The sequence below is a fragment of the Oreochromis niloticus genome, linkage group LG19 (genome assembly GCF_001858045.2).
Source record: "Oreochromis niloticus isolate F11D_XX linkage group LG19, O_niloticus_UMD_NMBU, whole genome shotgun sequence".
NCBI classification, from domain to species: domain Eukaryota; kingdom Metazoa; phylum Chordata; class Actinopteri; order Cichliformes; family Cichlidae; genus Oreochromis; species Oreochromis niloticus.
Window position 1 is genome coordinate 13,159,069 of NC_031983.2, and position 17,549 is coordinate 13,176,617.

A 17,549-nucleotide genomic window follows, 5' to 3' on the forward strand; every position below is an offset into this window, starting at 1 on the left:
GGTGCTCTGTGTTAGCGCGTCTTAATAACACTGGAATGAGCCGCTGCTACCCCATGGTGCAACAGTCGCTTGCTTCATAAACATCATTTGGAAGTAATTCAGTAAGCACCCTCATGAAAAAGAGATGGAAAACAGATTGCCATTGGGTATATTAACACCTGTCACATCAGACCAATATCATATCGCACTGTTGTAGTTACGCAGCTTTCTATTATTTTTCTCAACTCCCAAAACGTCACCTTGCCTTCTCAATCTACCGGCGTAATTACCTCATCAAACAGACCATCAGCAAAGCCGCTAAAATAGGATATGTGGAAGTGGAGGAAACAAAAGAAAATAAAAAAAATAAAAGGAGAAGCATATCATCACACCCAACATTTGAGTCGTGTGACGTTGAGAAGTCAGGGGAGCAAAGCCTTGAGGGCATACAATCAATATTACATTTTCCATTGCCACCTTCATAGCTATTGTAAATGGCTTGTGTCAAAAATAATAACAGGTTGTATCAGGAACCTTGGGTTTGCAATTTCGCTCCTAGTGCTCGGAGGCCCCGTCTGCTCTCCCTCCCTTACTCCAACACCACTGGGTGTTAATGACGCTGTGGTGGCAGACACTTCTCACACCACAACTGACTTCCCCCATCACCACCACCACCATCCCTCCACCCCTTCTGCCCGTTCTTTATCTCTTTACTCCTGACAGTTCCGAGAACAGCGGGGAAACTGTGTATGTGTAAGAAAATGCTTACTACTAGAGATGATTAGCCCTTTGTGCTTGTTTCGGCATTCAGCCAGTAGCTTAGTATTATTAGCAGGGCTGGAGAGATTAAATATATTCTCACTTCTGTTGTCATAGCACTCTAGGCAGCAATAAGTGAGATGAGATGCAGTAATATGCACAATAGAGGGACAGACTCCTCTTTACTAGAAGCAGAGCTACTTTAAGTTTTATTTTATTTTTTTTAGAGGGGAGAGAGGGGTACTTAAGTGATTTTTTTTTTAGTTGATTTGATTACTTTATCTCATCCAGCCATTATCTCATGTGTGGACAGCTCAGACTCCAAGATTCTTAACAAAGAGAACATAAGACAGATGTAGGCCTTAGCCCTCATTTAAAAGCCATCATTCTTTTAGATACCTACTCCGTTCTGTGCTTAACTTAAACAACTTTTCCACTGAAAACAGATGCTACCAACACAAGGAATAACTCACAAAGGTCACATTGAACTAAGTCTGCAAAACAAAGTGTAATTTTATTTCAATATTTAGTTTTAATTGAAATGCATGCCAAACCCTGCAATATTTTTCTTAGTTATCTTCTTTTGTGATCACTTCTGTTACATGCACTCATAAAAGAGCACTTTCAAAAGCAGATTGTCACGCTTTCAGAAAAGGCCCCTGTGATATAATAGTGTCCATTCCCTGCAATGTGATAAACGAGTTTCAGCAAAGAGTGCAATTGAGGTGTGCAAAAACCAAAACTGATATAGTATGACAGGATGATGTTGTGACCAATCATCATGTCAGCAGCCAAGAGCCTGGTTGCATTGACTTTTGTTGTATTTTTTTTCTCCTGTAGCCTTCCAGAAAGGTTCTTTTATACTCATGTCTTTTTCTATGCAGGGCTTTTAAATTGTTCTCCCTTATCAGAGGAAGAATCTGCAGGAAGTCACAGAATCCCAGCTTATCTCAGCTAATTGTGGATGTGTTTGTGTGTGTGAGTGTGTGTCTGTATAGCAAAGGAGGAGGTGACTTGAGAGGGTGCCAAATGCCGCAGGATGCAGCAGAGCACGTTGGGACAGGAGAAGCAGAGACACCAACAAGACTGACAGACACAACACTAACATCTCATGGAAACAAACATCAAAAGTGCTTACAAAATATCCTCCATACATAAACTGATTAAAATACCCAGTGCATAGGTGACATTTAATCTGTCCATTATACTTGAGCCAAAAGGCAGATGTCAAGGATGTCCACATGTTGGATGTGCACTGTTTGGGTGGTAAATGTAAACACTATAAACAGTGTAAACAATGAGTTGATTGCTGTCATGAAACAATTTGAAAGCACGGAATATTCCCCAAGGTTGCTTTCAACATACAGGTCATTGGCAAAACTGGATATACAGATTACATATGTTATTCTTGCCCCATTTTACCAACAATTAGAGATACAGAGAAGGGATGTCCAGTTGTGTGATACAAGAGGTTCCTCGATTGGGTGTTTAAGGAGGTGATAAAAAGGTCTTTGACCCTCCTCAAATGAAAACTCCTCCATGATTTGAGAGCAACAGCCATGAAACATGTTTCTGAGGAAAAGGAAGGTGGGTGGTCTGTTACTGAGTTCATGCACTTGTCTTTCTATGACACAGTTAAAATTTACATCTTTTTATTGCCTGTGTCCACCGCTTGCTTAAAATTAAGAGAGCACTATAACCTCGAGGCACCAGCAGGGGATAGTACTGAGGGCGAGGTGTTTTGGCCTCGGAGGGAGAAAATGAAAATCTTGAAAAGAACATGTTAGAGGACATATATGGATTTTGCATTTCTTTTAGCTTATGGGTCAATCTATATGTAGTATTGTTATTACTAGCTCTTAGGCCACAACTATAGAGTTACACCACCAACTGAATATGAATAACCAAATAATGATTTAACTTGATAATGATGTTTATGTAAGGCCTGATCTTTTTAGTGCCTACAGAGGAACCTATAAGTGGCCAATGCCATTGCTGATATTGATGCTTACACTTGTGCATCATGTGTTAATTAGCTTGTGGTTGTTTTGTTTACAGTGCCAGCTCATAGAAACACATCAAATGATGGGACTTTTTTCACTCCTGATCTTTGTTGTAGTAAGGCAAACATATTTGTCCCTCTAGTTTTTCCACTTCTTTACACGTTCCCTCACATTCATTCTGATAATTACTGCACTTTCCTCTAGAAATCAGCTGACATTTATGAGTCCTTATATTGATCCTATGTTTATGATTATGATTATCCTGATAAATTCAAAAACTGCGGCGAAAACGTAGCTGGAAACGGGTTCAGTCAGTTCACAACAGTCACCAAGCCAGGACATAATTTCCCCTAGGGATCAATAAAGTATTCTGATTCTGATTCTGATTTTTATTGTAAGGTATATGGGTGGAATTGAAGACACTGAACAGGCAAATCACACAAAATCACAATTGTTGCAGGCTGCGATCACCTGATGTGTAGTTACATTTCTAGGGACGTGCACATCAGGTTACAGCATAGAGTTCCAGAGGTGTTTGCAGTTACAACATGGCTACAGTGTAAATTTCATGCTGAAGCATAAACAACTAGTAGGTCCATATCAGTGGTGTATAGCACGTAGGTTGGCAAGTATGTGTGACTTAACGAGCAAATTAAGATAACTTATACGAAAGAACCAAAGTGGGAGATAGAGGCATCGAGACAATGCAGACACCATCAAAGGACTGGAGCAGACCAGTAACAGTAGAGACCATAAGAGTAAGGCCATAACAGTGCATTAAATAAAACATATACTGAAGACAACAAAGGACAAAAATAAAAATAATATTACATATGCAAGTCACTTACAAATATGGGGTGTCTTAAATCTACAATAGTTTATGATCTAATCGGCAACTTGTACACTTTAAAAAAACATATCATGTCACTGTGTCACTTCATAATGAAAGTCATGAATGAAATCCAGGAAGTGCTTGTTTTACCCTTTCAATTCCATATTGACGAACAGTACTTTTCCCACTGGCATTTAAATCATGAAGGGCATTCATACATAGTGATCTCGCCCAGGCACAAATGAGCAATCAGTATATGAGCCACACACCTGGTAAGACTCTGAAAGGCCATTGACGCACCAGGAGAATTGGCTTCCTCGTAATAGAGATCCTGGCAGATTATTCTCATTTGATTGTCTAATGACCATCTGAATGAGATCCCTACTCCAATAAGCATCCCATTTGACCAGACGCTGCAGGTGTGCAAGTGTCTGTTAAATCCTTGTGTCTTTGGATTATTACAATTAAAATTCCAATAATGCACTGCATGGAATTTGGAAAACTGGATTTTTATCCTTAAAATAATATATATGCTGTTTAAAAGTAAACACAATAAATGAAACATCACAGTTCACACAGCAAAATGAGGGGATTGAAGATTGATTAAAAATTTTCAAGTGGCAGTTTTTGACCTGTCATACCATAATCCCCATTTGTCATTGCTTTATCAATGCTCACAGAGCTATTTCCAAACCAGCTCTCCAAGGGGGAGAAACACTGCGGTCCCCACTACCACGATTCTCAGTCCACACATTTCGGTGCTCAAATGAAGTTATTGATTATGCCCTTGCAAATATGACGAGGTAAAGTAATGACACTCCACTTAGAAACCATTGCACAAATGTGCCCTAAATCACAAAAATGGAGAAGGGGTATCTACTTGCATGGGCGTCAGTCTTTGCAAGGGTGAGTACTTGCGCATTCACTCAGTGTTTAATCAATGGATAAAACTGTCTATCCATTCAAGTATTGATGTTTCCTATGAAAACTGCTTATCCACATAGAGCAGGGGGGACACCGGAGGCCTTTCAATCATCTGCCAGCTGAAGGTAACACAGAAAAGGAGAGGTGGGGTGAGACACATGAATCTCTAATACTGGATTCATGCTGCATGCTCAATTATCCCATTGCCACAGTGCAAGGGAAAGCAGAGGAGGAGTCAATCATCATGTACATAGCGCAAATTCTGCCAGTGTGTGAGAGCTCGGCTCGGTTAATCAATATGGATTCACTCTTTTTGATCTGTTGCCTCTGACTAACAACAATCTCTAATAACAGTATAACTGCAGTGACCATAACAGTGCACAGTGTGATCACTTCACACCGGTGGTGGAGGAAGAATGAAGGAGAAAGCACTAAAGCTGTAGACTATCTCTGTCACTCTGTTACATGTGCACAGATTTCTCAGTTTCCCACATTTTGCGGTATTGCAGTAGTGTCTGTGCAGTCACCTTATTAAAGTCATGTTTAGACACATATTGACCCGACTGCAGCTCTGATCAATCTGTGGTAGGAAAGACAATAATGCACAGTTCATCAACACTTTGCGCAGCGTCTCTAGGCACATAGCATATGTCGTATACTTGTAAAAAACAGCAATTATTTCCCAGTCCCAACAGTAAACGACTGAATCTATAACAGTCAGAAGCCCATTACTGACTATTAATTAACTATTTTGGAAATGTTGTCCATGACAGTATATCAAAAGCACAAAATGAATGTAGACTTAGATTTATTGAGTTGCTAAAAGGAGTCTTATATGATGATGACAGCCTCTACCGCGTCTAATAGGACCAGGCTCACTTAACGTTTGATGAGTAATATGGCTTCTTAATCTGACTGATGCTGTGAACCTAAGACAGATCTATGAGATGATGGAGCAGACTGGTAACATAATAAAGGCACCCTTCTTCTCACTCAGCATCTCTCATATTAATATTTTCATCCTGTAATAACTAAAAGCTATTTCATTACTCATTAATCAGTATCTGAAGCCGCCGCTTTGCAGTACACATAGAAATATGATCCTGCGAGTTCGCAGGAAGAGCGATATACAATGACCGTGCAGCTGGCAGGGTAATAAAACACAGTATGCAAGTTGTCTGTCAAGAAATCTTACCTAGGCATGCCAAAACAACAGACAGGCCAATGTGATCTACTGCACAAATTCCATACAGCAACATATAGATATTGCAGTGTAGTTGTACTTTTTCCAGGCAGTAAAAAAACTGTAAAAAAAAAAAAAAGTGGAATCAGCATTTTTGTCATAAAAGAGTGACAAAATTGATTTGCGGGAGGTTCATTCAAGCTTTCAAGGGAATTTCAGCAGCTCTCGATGTTGCCAGTCAGATCACTTATGAAATCCATATCAATTCTGAGCTTATGAGTTTTGGGTGTTTATTAAAGCGAACGAAGGATAAATAAGATAGGTCAGCATAAAACAGCAGATCCTGAAATATAAGGATGCTGAGTCTGATTTATGTGTATGGTCATCTGTTTCAGAAGTGGTGCGCATGTGCATGTGTCCATGCGTAAATGTGTGTTTTCTTTGTGTGTTTAAATCAATGGTCATCCCCTGATACGAGATGGTCTCATAAATCATTGTTTGTTGATCACTTGTCAGGTGGTAGGGCCCTTATGGCGTTCTCCTAATTATTCCAGCTCACAGCCCCACTAGATGAATAAGGACAGGAATGCCAAAGCAAATCAAGGCAGCACACTTTGCAGAAATGTGGCCATAAAGGTGGCTTGGATTGGATGGATGATGCAGAGGGTTGCAGAAGTTGTAGGAAAGGGAGAAGCAAGGGTGTGGTGGTGTAATAGGCTTGCGCTATTTGGGTTTTAGGCTGAACTGATTTGAGAAATCTAGAGTATGAGATTTCAGTCATGCAATACGATAGGGGACCCTATCACGACTGAAACGAGCCAGCTGCCTCATTGAAAATGGATTAAATCAACAAAATCTGATATTGTGACTGTTCAGCCAGCCTTGTATCTCTATTTAAACACAGGTCAGGTCTCTATAATCCATGATTGAGCCCTGCACACTAATAATGCTGTAGTTTTCCGTCCTAGCATACTGGTAAGAGACTTTTTTTTTCTCTTTTGCCGTTTTTGTAAAATTAGAGTTAAGTGCAAAGAAGATAAACATGAAATTCATCAGTTTCTTTTTGAAAATAAGGAACTGTGTAATGACAAATTCTGTCAAATGGCAGAGCTAAGTGGTCAGGGTACAGTATTGGCTTTCAGTGTCATTAACTTTTCACCGGTAAGCAGGTTTCTGTCACCACTGACCAAATTGCTTTAAAAACACAGCCATTACACAGTTGAGGCTGGCAGTTAAAAGATGAGTAGAGTATTTCTATAGCGAAGTCTAATGGGATTATTAGTGAGGTGTTTTTTTTTTCTTTTTCTTACTGTGAGCTGCAAGGGAAATTTGCAGCTCACAGTAATACTGGTAGAGGGATTAGACAGTACGTTTCAGTGATATACTGTACCAGCCGGCTGGTCCTTGGGTTAATTACTGGATTACCCCTTCTAATTGGGAAATCTGTAACAGGGAGTTTAATAATTCATTGGATAGCAGCCTCGGATTTATTTATTTATTTATTTTGGTTACTCTCTCTTTCCCCCTCCATACCAATTTTGATTTTCTCCTTATTTTTTTATGTCTTTTTAACTTTCCCAGACTTCTATATGAAGACACAGAGGCAGCAACACCTTGTTATTCTGTTCAAATATGTTAGCTTGAGGCTTAAACATGGTCTTAGCATGTTTAAATCATTTTGGACATATCACAGAGACCCATGCAGCCTGTTCCCTTTGATATATATTTGCAGTATAACGTGTGGTTTTGAAAATCAGCCGGTAGCCCTCTTTTGATCGCAGTGGTGTCCCTAATCATACCACTCTGTAAAAATGGAGAATGACAGTCCCACCACAGAGGTGAGTAACATAGAGACCTTACATGTAAAGAAGCTGAGATTCAGGGCGTGAGTCATGTCCAAACAGCAAAACTCAGTTTATTTACCAGCAGTCTGGAATGCATGAATAAATATGTATACTCCGTGAAGTATTCAGTGTTGCATACAAAAGGTGTATATGGACGGGTCAGTTGCACACATGAAAAAGGAACATTAGCATGGAATTATGGGTGATTTTAGCGTGTTAAATAGAACTAGTGATGGTACAGTATGTTTGTCATTTTCAGTCTTTTGATATATGACACAAAATAAGTATTCTGTGGTGTCATGCTTTTGTGAGATATGAATTATCTGAAAGGGGGAACTAGGTCATTCAGAACACCAGCAAACAGCAGCACTCAGGCAGTGGTATGCAGGCCCACGTCTCTCTCTCTCTCCTGTATCTGTGAGGACATTCACAACTGCTTGTGGGTATTTGTAATGACCCAGTGACAGCGTTTCTCCGCTGGCGGCTGAGGTGCTCAACAAAATGAATAACTCTGACCAGAGAAAGAAGGTGTGTGTGTATACATGTGTGTGTGAGAGTGTATTTGTGCGTATCACTGGCGGGGTTACTTGTCACATCTCTTCAGACACTACTTCTCCACTCCCCACTGGCTACAACAACAATCTACGGCCACGCATAACCTCCCACAGAGGTTGTGTGCACCGCGATTGTGCCATTAGCGCAAACAGTGCATTTCTACACGGTCTCGCTTGTCATCTTGAGCAGACCGCATGCTTCTAAGCCTCAAAGTCTGTGTTGTGATGGGAGCGTCGCAGAGCCAACAAAATCAAACTACAAATCCTGTTACAAGAGGTGGGAGCTGCCAAATTTGTGCTTAATTCACAGAAGTAAATCTCAGGGAACGAGATTTACTAGCTCGTTCCCCGACAGTCTTCGAGAGGTAGCTTATGGTGTATGCTGTATTTTTTATGAATACAGCGATTTCTCCATAATGGATATAGACTACTGTACATTCAGCTTGATGCATATGAATTGTTCATACACATATGTATTAATTATTCAGCAACATGATTGGTTTTGCCCTTTCTGGGGTTCAACATGCACAGGAGGACGTGGGGGGAGGAAAGTTTTCAAGTCCCACTCGGGTACGGGCACACTGATCTCTTGAAATAACATCTGATGTTGTCGCTGCATCTATAGTTGGACAGAACCATTAAAATCTATATGCGGTTAATGGATTTTTTGGCAGGAGTTGTCTTTTTTTTTTTATAGAGGCAATCCTGATGGGGAATTACTTTGTGTGAGTATCTGCTCTGCGAATCATTGAGGTTAAGCATCCATCTAGCAATTGTTTGATATTTCTAGTTTGGTAAAATATGCTTTGCTTTACCACAAAGATGAGATTACTGAAAATAATAGAGCTCAAGTAGCTGCTGTCATTTGGAAAGAATGTTTATGTTGAACTTTGCAGCACGGTGGTGTTGTTTCCACCATCTCAGTGAAGTGACGGGTGCATCAGCATATTAATTTGGCTGATTTGTGAACATAATCACATTTAATTCCGCAAACTTCCCAAAAACATGTTTTCAAGAAAATTCTTCTGCTTAAGCAGACCTAAACAGGTAAGCAGAGTATTTCCCAATATAGGCAAAAGATTTAAAAATAATCGTATAGCCTTCATTCAGATTCACATTTAGAATTCATATTTGGTGGGTATATTCTGTTTCTTGTTGTCCACATAGCAGCATGATGCTTGCTATCAGAAACCTTGCAGGATAGGAGTCATTAGAACCTTAGCCCCCCTGTTAAGCAAGCCATGCTTCCTGTGTAGGGCCCCCAGAGGATTCAGTGGCTAATTATTTACTGAAGCAGCAAAGACTATCAAATGAAACCCTGTGTTGAGTCTAACTATGGGGGGCGCACATGGGTGGGGGGTGGGGGGTACCCTGACAGTGTAACCTGGGCAACATGCAAATAGACTCAGAGAGGGGGAGGGCAAGAACGAAAGACAGGGAGGAAGCTCAGGGTGTATAATGGTCAGAGTGCGCTGGAGGAGTCGAGGTTCACTGGTGAGTCAGGAAAGGTGGGGCCGCTGAGGGGCACAGCAGCAGGGTATTAGATTTCAGATGCATATGAATGACCAACTGCTGGCTGTGCTCTAGCTTTAGGGGGAAATTGCATGGGCTACCCTTGGGCTGCAGTTTAGAATCTAGATGACTGCCTGACTTAATCCTGTGGTGGGGAGGTAGGTGGTCATGAATGTCTGTTGTTGGTATCATTAAAATGAAGAGTTCCAGGAGAGCAGGGTACCTTTCTTGAACTCAGTTTTATTACAGCTAGAGAACCAAGTGCCATAAATAAAAACTTCCTCATTGTGCTCACCGGTAATTGCATTTCAAGTTTTATCTTTATTGCTAATCCAAAAAAAAAACAAGGAAAAAAATAATGCATTGCAAGATCACTTACAGCCAAATGCTCGCGCTTAAAAGCAATCACCAACACCAAAAACAATGAAAGAGGCAATACTGCAGTCTTAGTCCAGGCATTTGGGCAGAAAGCCCATGTGGACTTTCCTCTTCAGGCAAACACATGTAATAGAAGAGCGCTGAGCTTTAATAATACAGGATTCAGTTCATCTGATTAGAGAGCAACAGCACCAGCGGCTTGACGGCAACTTTTACAGCAAACATGTATGGACTACTGAATTATCCAAAGCAATAAAGACTACACCAAATGTATGTGCTTAATAAAAAACACACCAATACAACCCAATCTCGATTAAAGTATGATTTCAATTTAAAAATTCTGCATATATTATGACTCCTTTGGACTGTAGGGGGTTTATGACCTTTTTCTTAATGGAAGTGCAAGGGGCTCCTGCAGCTGCCGTAAAGCCGTAAGATAAATATCTAGCGTGGAGTCACAATTAATTCCAAACAAGATTATGTAAATCCTGAACTGACCACAATCAGGCCAACAGACTTGTGTGATTGCACTCTAAACAGAGCTAGATGTCATTACGAGTTGACTGTAATTACACCGGGCCCATTATTGTGGCATTTTTTTCCTTTTTCTTTTTTTTTTTGAAATGAAAAACGGCTCCATTTATTTTCCCTCACACGCTGAGTGATGCAAACAGAATGTTCGCCCAGCACCTAAATCTGCAAAGCGCAAATCCAGAAAAGTCTATTCATTTAGTGCAATACTCACAGGCTTTGGGTTTAAAAAAAAAAGAAGAAGAAGCAGGTGTGCGGCTGAGTTCCTGCCCTCTCACCAGATAATTCAAGTGAGTGATGTGTGACCTCCAGCAGCTCCACACAAAACATGCGACCTTCTCGCGATGAGATCTTACCAGGTGTCAGAGCAGATTCTGGGAGGAGTGATTGAACTGTTTGTTTTTTTGTGGCGCCGGGACAATAGTGCTGCCAGCTTAAACTGCTCATGGCAACCTGCTGTGTCTGCTTTCAGTGCAGCGCCTCCCTCAAACTTCTTTTCAGTGTCTCATCGCCTCTTGCTAAATCGTGAAAAACTGCATGCAATGATGCTGTGAATGGAAAATGTGGCAGTAGTAGAGCGAGCAGGTTTCTTGTTTCTGTTTACACTCATCCATTATGTCGCCTTTTTCGCATCCAAGCCACATCAGGTTAAATCAGAATTTAACCTTCTTCTTCTTTTTTTTAACTCTATCCATTTGCCTCTGATCTCTCTCTTCCTGTATGCACATGTGTGTATCTGCCAGAGTGCTAAAACACCATGAGGGAATTGGGCCTTTGCCACCCCCACTTCTCACAAATGTGAGGGGATAGTAAATATCAGCGCGGCAGATGGGGCCGATGCTCCCTCTCTGCCTCCCTCCCATCCTTAGAGAGGGCAGAGCAAATGGATAGCCATCAACAGCAGCAGGAGTCGCCCCAGGCCAAGACTGGAGCAGAGGACATAGGGACTACACTGTTGCTCAGGCAGGCAATTTTACAGACACATTTTCCCTGACTATCAGCAAGGGAACCGCACAACATTAGGAATAAGTACTCATAAGGTCATTGCGTGTAAGATTTCATGGTATATAGACATCTGAGTAATAAACATCTGGTTTTCTCATATATATTCACAAGATAATTAATGCTATTTATGGTTCAAATAGCTTTATTTTGTTATTTATTTTTTTGCCATGTTGGGTTATATTGCAGTTACACAAGAGACCGACTGCTGGTGTGTCATTTCAGTGCTCTGTCACACACCTCGCAGGACCTGTAAAGCACTGGCAGTGTGAAACAGCATGACATGCTTGTATAACATAGCAAGGGGAGGTGGGAGTGGGGGGGTGGGCTTACCCGGCCAAAACTGGTGTCAGCGCAATGTCTGTGAAGGTTCTGTCAACACGATCTTGATCACAAAACAGGAGATCTTCAGCTGATAGAATAAATCCTGCCCACTTAACAATCAACAATCAGTAACCTGGTTTAAATTTGGCTGAGCTGAGATGTTATTGTTGTGATGAAACCTCCAGCTAGGAGAGCATATATCAGTATTCCCACAGCAATATCAGCTAGCCTCCCGCTGGGGCAAGAGGAGCACATGTGGATCAACGATGACACAACATGGAATCTTACTGAGCGGCGGCACAGACTAAGCAGTGATGTAATGCATCTGAGCTCACTGGCGTGAGGAAGAGAGAGAGAGAGAGAAGGGGGGGGGAGATGTGAAGAAATCATAACATGCCTTATTGTTACTGGATTTAACATGATTAGGATGAAATAGAGAGCAGAGTTTCATCCTTGAGCACTGTGACATTGCAGACATATATTAGATGATCACTCGCAAACTAAGAGCTTTACCTCCAGCCCCCCTCGCCAAGCTCTGCAGCAGGGACTTTATATAGGTGTCACGTACTGTGTGTGTCTGTGACATTGTAGGTTATATGAATGATTTCAGCACTCGTGGGATTGGAAATTACTTTTTCGTCACCACAATAGGACCATCTGGGGCGGGGTGTAGAGCTGAATTCCTTGGAAGACAGTATTTCACTCAGTGTCTCCCAAACAATCTCGATTTCCATTTATTTATTTAAGGAGGAAATAGAAGGAAATTTCCGCGGGTCACTAATTTCATTTCAACGTGTACCAGTGGCTTTAGCCTTGAGCAGATATTTCAGAGGAACACAAAATCAATGTGGAGATTCTATTGGGAATAGCTCTGAAACCCATTAGCAACTTTGACCAATAGGTCAGGTAAAGTAATAGCCAGATAAATGTTTTATTACAGATTTGCAAACTGACCTAATGGGGGAGGCTAGTACCTGGGCAGCCGTGCAAGGCAAATATTCATCATTAGATGCTATTGCTTTAATGAACACAAATTTCTCAGTGGCCAAGGCCTTTGGTTCTTTATATATAATGCGTGAAAGATTGGTCGCTCTAATCTGGCCCCAGACAAGACAAAAGGCAGCATCTGTTGTCCTCGCACAACACTGGAGCGATGCAATCACTCTAAAAGATTTGTTGTTATAGGGCTAATGCTTCATTTATATTACATCATACATAGCTGAGATGTATTGTTCAGAGAAAAGAAAATCCAGCGGCATCAAGGACTAAGATTTTGTATTTAATCTGCTCGGTGATAAACAGTTAAATAATTAAAATCAGTGATATAAGTATGTGCTACACACAGATCTGTGCTAATTTTAAAGAAATCATCTCATTTTATTTTTTCCCCTTTTTGTTTTTGTCCCATGCATTTTATTTATTTACCATCCCAACAGGAAATCAGACAATAAGTGGGTAGAAAGAAAACCCTCCACTGAGAACCACTGGGATTATTGTTTTGAACCATCTTTACTATTCACAGTGATCAGCTAACTGTGTGCCCCTTATGCACATTTAACTAGTGACAAAATGAAGAATTTGTGGTCTTAGTTGCCCTTTAAAGTTTTCTTTTACATATGATTCAGATTCTTCCTGATTTTTTCCAAAGATTAAACACTAAGTGCAAGTGCCATTGTTTATCCCTGAGTTGCATATGCGACAGATCCTTCCTTTCATACACTTTTCATGCTGCTCTTTGCTGGGCAGTATGCTAGTTTTCTGAATGAAAGCCAGACAGACTGAGAGCTCCCACATGCAGAGAGGAGCCGCTCCTGTTTCCAGCTCTGTTTCCAAGGGGACCACCGAGCCCACCAATCACATCGCTCGGCGCAAGCAAGCGGGCGATTCAATTTCTTAAAGCCGCAGTGTCCATTATCAGGGAGGTGTAGAGAAAGAAAGTACAGTCAAAAAAATCCAAAAAACAACACATTTGAAAAAGAAGACGAAGAGAAAAGCACCTCAACACTGCAGTTTAAAAGTGTTTTTCCTTTTTTCCTTTTATTAAATGTGAATTCACATGGTAGTTTGAGCCCATCCATTTAAAGAATCCGCCTAAATACAAAATAGGCATCATTCCGTCATCACATCCTTTTCAAACGCAACAAATAACACATCTGTGTACATATATTCACAAACTGAAAGGACAGTCGATGGTGGTAGGTACTTATTTATTAAAAGATGAGTCAGAGACAGATTCACACTTGGAATGTGAAGTAACTACTGCCTAGAACTTCCCAACAAAATGTCTTGGCATATAATTAGGTCATATTCCAAAACCTTTTTTTTTTTATCAAACAAACTTCATATGTAAGACCCACATAAAAATAAACAATATCTGCTTTTTTTAAGTGCAAGAAATAAAAAATACAGGTTTGTGGTTAATGTTTTAAAAAAAGAAGGCAGTCTTCAGTTTTAAAATAAAGTTTCATTTCATGAAACAGGACTATGGAATGTTCTTTTTTTTTGCTTGCTTGTTAAAAATGCCAGACCACCACTGTATCAGACTATGCCCTTTTGGAGTTAGTATGATTTTTTTTCCCTAATTTGCAGTCAGGTTTAAGATGTTTGGTGTCAGATATGCCCATTATCTGATATCATGCGTCAAATAACATTCAAATTGTGATATCAATGTGTTTCAATAGCATGTATCACACCATGAGCCCATATTAAATTGTTTTGTATCAGTTCCAGCTGATTTGTTTATTTTCCTGCCTGGACAGGCTTCAGCATCATAACATGAAATGATGTCGACAGTGCACAAGTCTGTTTTTCCATCACTTGCTACAATTGTTGATGGTCTGTATCTTAAGAGTATATATTGCACAAAAAAATGAGAAGGGGGGAAAAACAGTATGTGCCATAAAAAATACCAAAATCCAGTTTCACACCTGCGATTGGGACCCATCCACATATCACGAGTATGATATACATAAACTCCTAACTTTACTATATTACAGTACATATACAATCTTGAAACTAGTTCCAGCTCTGAGGTATGTGTTCCCCATGATGCCATTGTATCGTCTACAAATACTCAACAAATCTGCTCTACAACTGTACAAAACCTAGTTTAAAATCACAAGGCATTTTTGATGCAAGTTTTAATTTAACTTAATCCTTAAAACCAGGACTCCCTTGCATGCTAAAAACAAATGATAAAGGGAAGAAGTGCCTGAAACTCACTGAAAGCACAGTAAGAACATTCCCTTTGCAACTGTACAAAAATATGCCTGAAAATATCTTACTTTTCTTTTAAAAAGATGAGGTCTGTTATGTATCAAAATGTTTCCTCCACACTTGTATTCTGCAGAGGTTTAGGCTGCTTAATTTTTCCAAACCAGGAGGTAAAACGGAATCAGTTACAAAACAAACAAACAAACATTTGCGGCATTAAGAAAAAATTACATAAACCGTTGTAAAGTAACATCCTGAACAATTTGTCAGTTCACAGATTTGCTTTGAGACAGTCCACACAGTCCGTGTTCAGCTCCCTGCAGTTTTTTTGTTGTTGTTGTTGTCGTTGTTGTTTTAAGAGGAAAAGATGCATAGAAGTTCATGTATTTTCCCTTTGTGGTCCGTTTTAAGCTGAACAGTAAATGCAGACCTACGAGGGAAAACAATCCATAAAACCCTGTCATGCTGCCAGATAAAAAAGTCTGCAGACTTTGCTGTTTTTTTTGTGTGTGTTTTTTTTGCTACCAGCTTCATAAGCATCTCATTCCTCAAACCTCACCTCGCCTCCTGGTCCTCCACCTCCCTCCAGGACCCTTAAGAAAAAAGAAAAAAAAAAAACCCACAGGAGGCATGGCTGGGGACAATTTGACCAGGACATATATAATTTCATATCTCCCTTCTCTGTTATTACTAGCACAACTGTTTTTTTTTTTCGGGTTTTTTTTTTTCAGTATGTGAAGACGAGGTCGGAAAAGTTCGCCTCCAGCCAGTCCCCGGCAATCATCTCACTGAGTTCTGGCGTGCAGTAGTCTGGGAATTCAAAGTGAGAGCCCAGGCTGCCCTCACTGAACGAGTCCAGGTCCTTATCCACAAGAGACAGGGAGAGGTTTCCTGAATTGGGGTTGCCCAGCTCAGAGCCCGGGGCGCTGGGAGCGAAATTTAAACTAAAGTCAAACAGCAAATCGTCCGCGTCGTCGCCGGAAGAGGAGCTGATGCTGGACGAGGAGGAGGATGTGGAGACCGACCTGGAGGATGCTGGTGAGACGGAAGCAGCGTGCAATGTACTTTGCTTGGTAATGTTTTTGATGCTGTAAAACAGTCTGTTGTTGTTCCGCACTTCTTCGTACATACTCGTCCCCTCGGACTCGGCCGAGGAGCTCAAAGTTGGACTAGCGGGAACTTTGGCTACATTGTACGGCCTCAGGCGCTCCTCCTCACCCGGCTTAATCCCCATCCGGTAGTCCTCTTCGTACTCGTCGTCATCGTCCTCATCGGTGAGCTCACTCTTCACAGTCTTTGCAACTTTTAAGCTGGGAAACACGCAGTCCTCCGCGTAGCCGTGCGTGGATTTCGAACCGCTCTTAGTTTTTATCTTTGAACTCTTCTTGTTGGGAGTCTTTGCAATCTTGCCGCACTTCTCCGGAGACGGTGCTGATGATTTTGAACTGTCGAGCTTTGGTTTTTTCTTCGGTCTGTACTTGTAGTCGGGGTAGTCAGCCATGTGTTTTAGCCGCAGCCTCTCGGCTTCTCTGATAAACGGGATCTTTTCGCTGTCCTTGAGCATCTTCCACCTCTTCCCCAGGCGCTTGGAAATCTCTGCGTTGTGCATGTCCGGCGACTGCTCCATTATCTTTCTCCTCTCGATTTTGGACCACACCATAAATGCATTCATGGGTCTCTTGATGTGACCGGTGGCTGTCTTGCACCAGTCCGGGTTTATCGCTACCGGACTGCATGCCATAAATTCACTCTCCTCCGAATCGGTAGCCTCCCTGGACATGCTCCCATCCGTCTCGCTGTTGTCCGTGTGCTGCACCATTGTCCTGTTTCAAAGTCACTTTGTTTCCGGACGCTGCAGTGTCTTAACGGCCCCACACTGCCAAGACGGCTCAGCTCTCTGTGTTTTGCGCCGGTTCGTTCACGTCCTCTGCGTATTGTGTCTCAAGCTCTGCACTCTTTTTCCAGAGTTACAAACTGCCTTCTTAACTAGTTATCAGCTTTTTCATGTCCCCTGCGTCACAGTCACTCATCCAATCACGTCCCTTCCACTCCGCCCAGCAGACTCCATCCAAGACTCCCCGTAACCCTATTCCTCCCTCCCGAAGCTCTCATTGGAGTGGAGGTGGGGATTTGTGGTACACAGCGTCTGGGGCAACACGCCGGCCGAGACAGGCATATTAAACACACAGTTAACGAAATGCGCTCTTGAGATGAGCGTCATGCGCCAAAGCGCACATAAGATATATGTCTGTTTCCTTACTTTAACTTTAAAAAATGTGAGAAGTTGCTCTCAAAACAAACACCATTTTGCATATGTATCTTGTGGAAAAAGATGTAGGCTGTATGATTGTTTTTTTTCCTTCTTCTTCCTTAGGTTGAGTACTGAAGGTGGCGCTTGGACACTGTTGCAGGCGCCTGGATGCGTCGGTACGTCTGCTTGTCTGTTGTAGAAGGATGCATTTTAATAGCCGTTAATGGCTTTTGAGGAAGACTTTGTTTTTTTTTAGTTTT

The 17,549-nt window shown here is 41.3% G+C and overlaps 1 protein-coding gene across 1 annotated transcript; it reads right to left on the reverse strand.

The window, feature by feature from the left end:
* Positions 1-13,842: 13,842 nt before the first annotated feature.
* Positions 13,843-17,062, reverse strand: sox11a (SRY-box transcription factor 11a). The gene has a single exon (XM_005477100.4). It carries the CDS (start codon positions 16,855-16,857, stop codon positions 15,766-15,768), a length of 1,092 nt encoding a protein of 363 aa, XP_005477157.1. The 5' UTR covers positions 16,858-17,062; the 3' UTR covers positions 13,843-15,765.
* Positions 17,063-17,549: the final 487 nt, after the last annotated feature.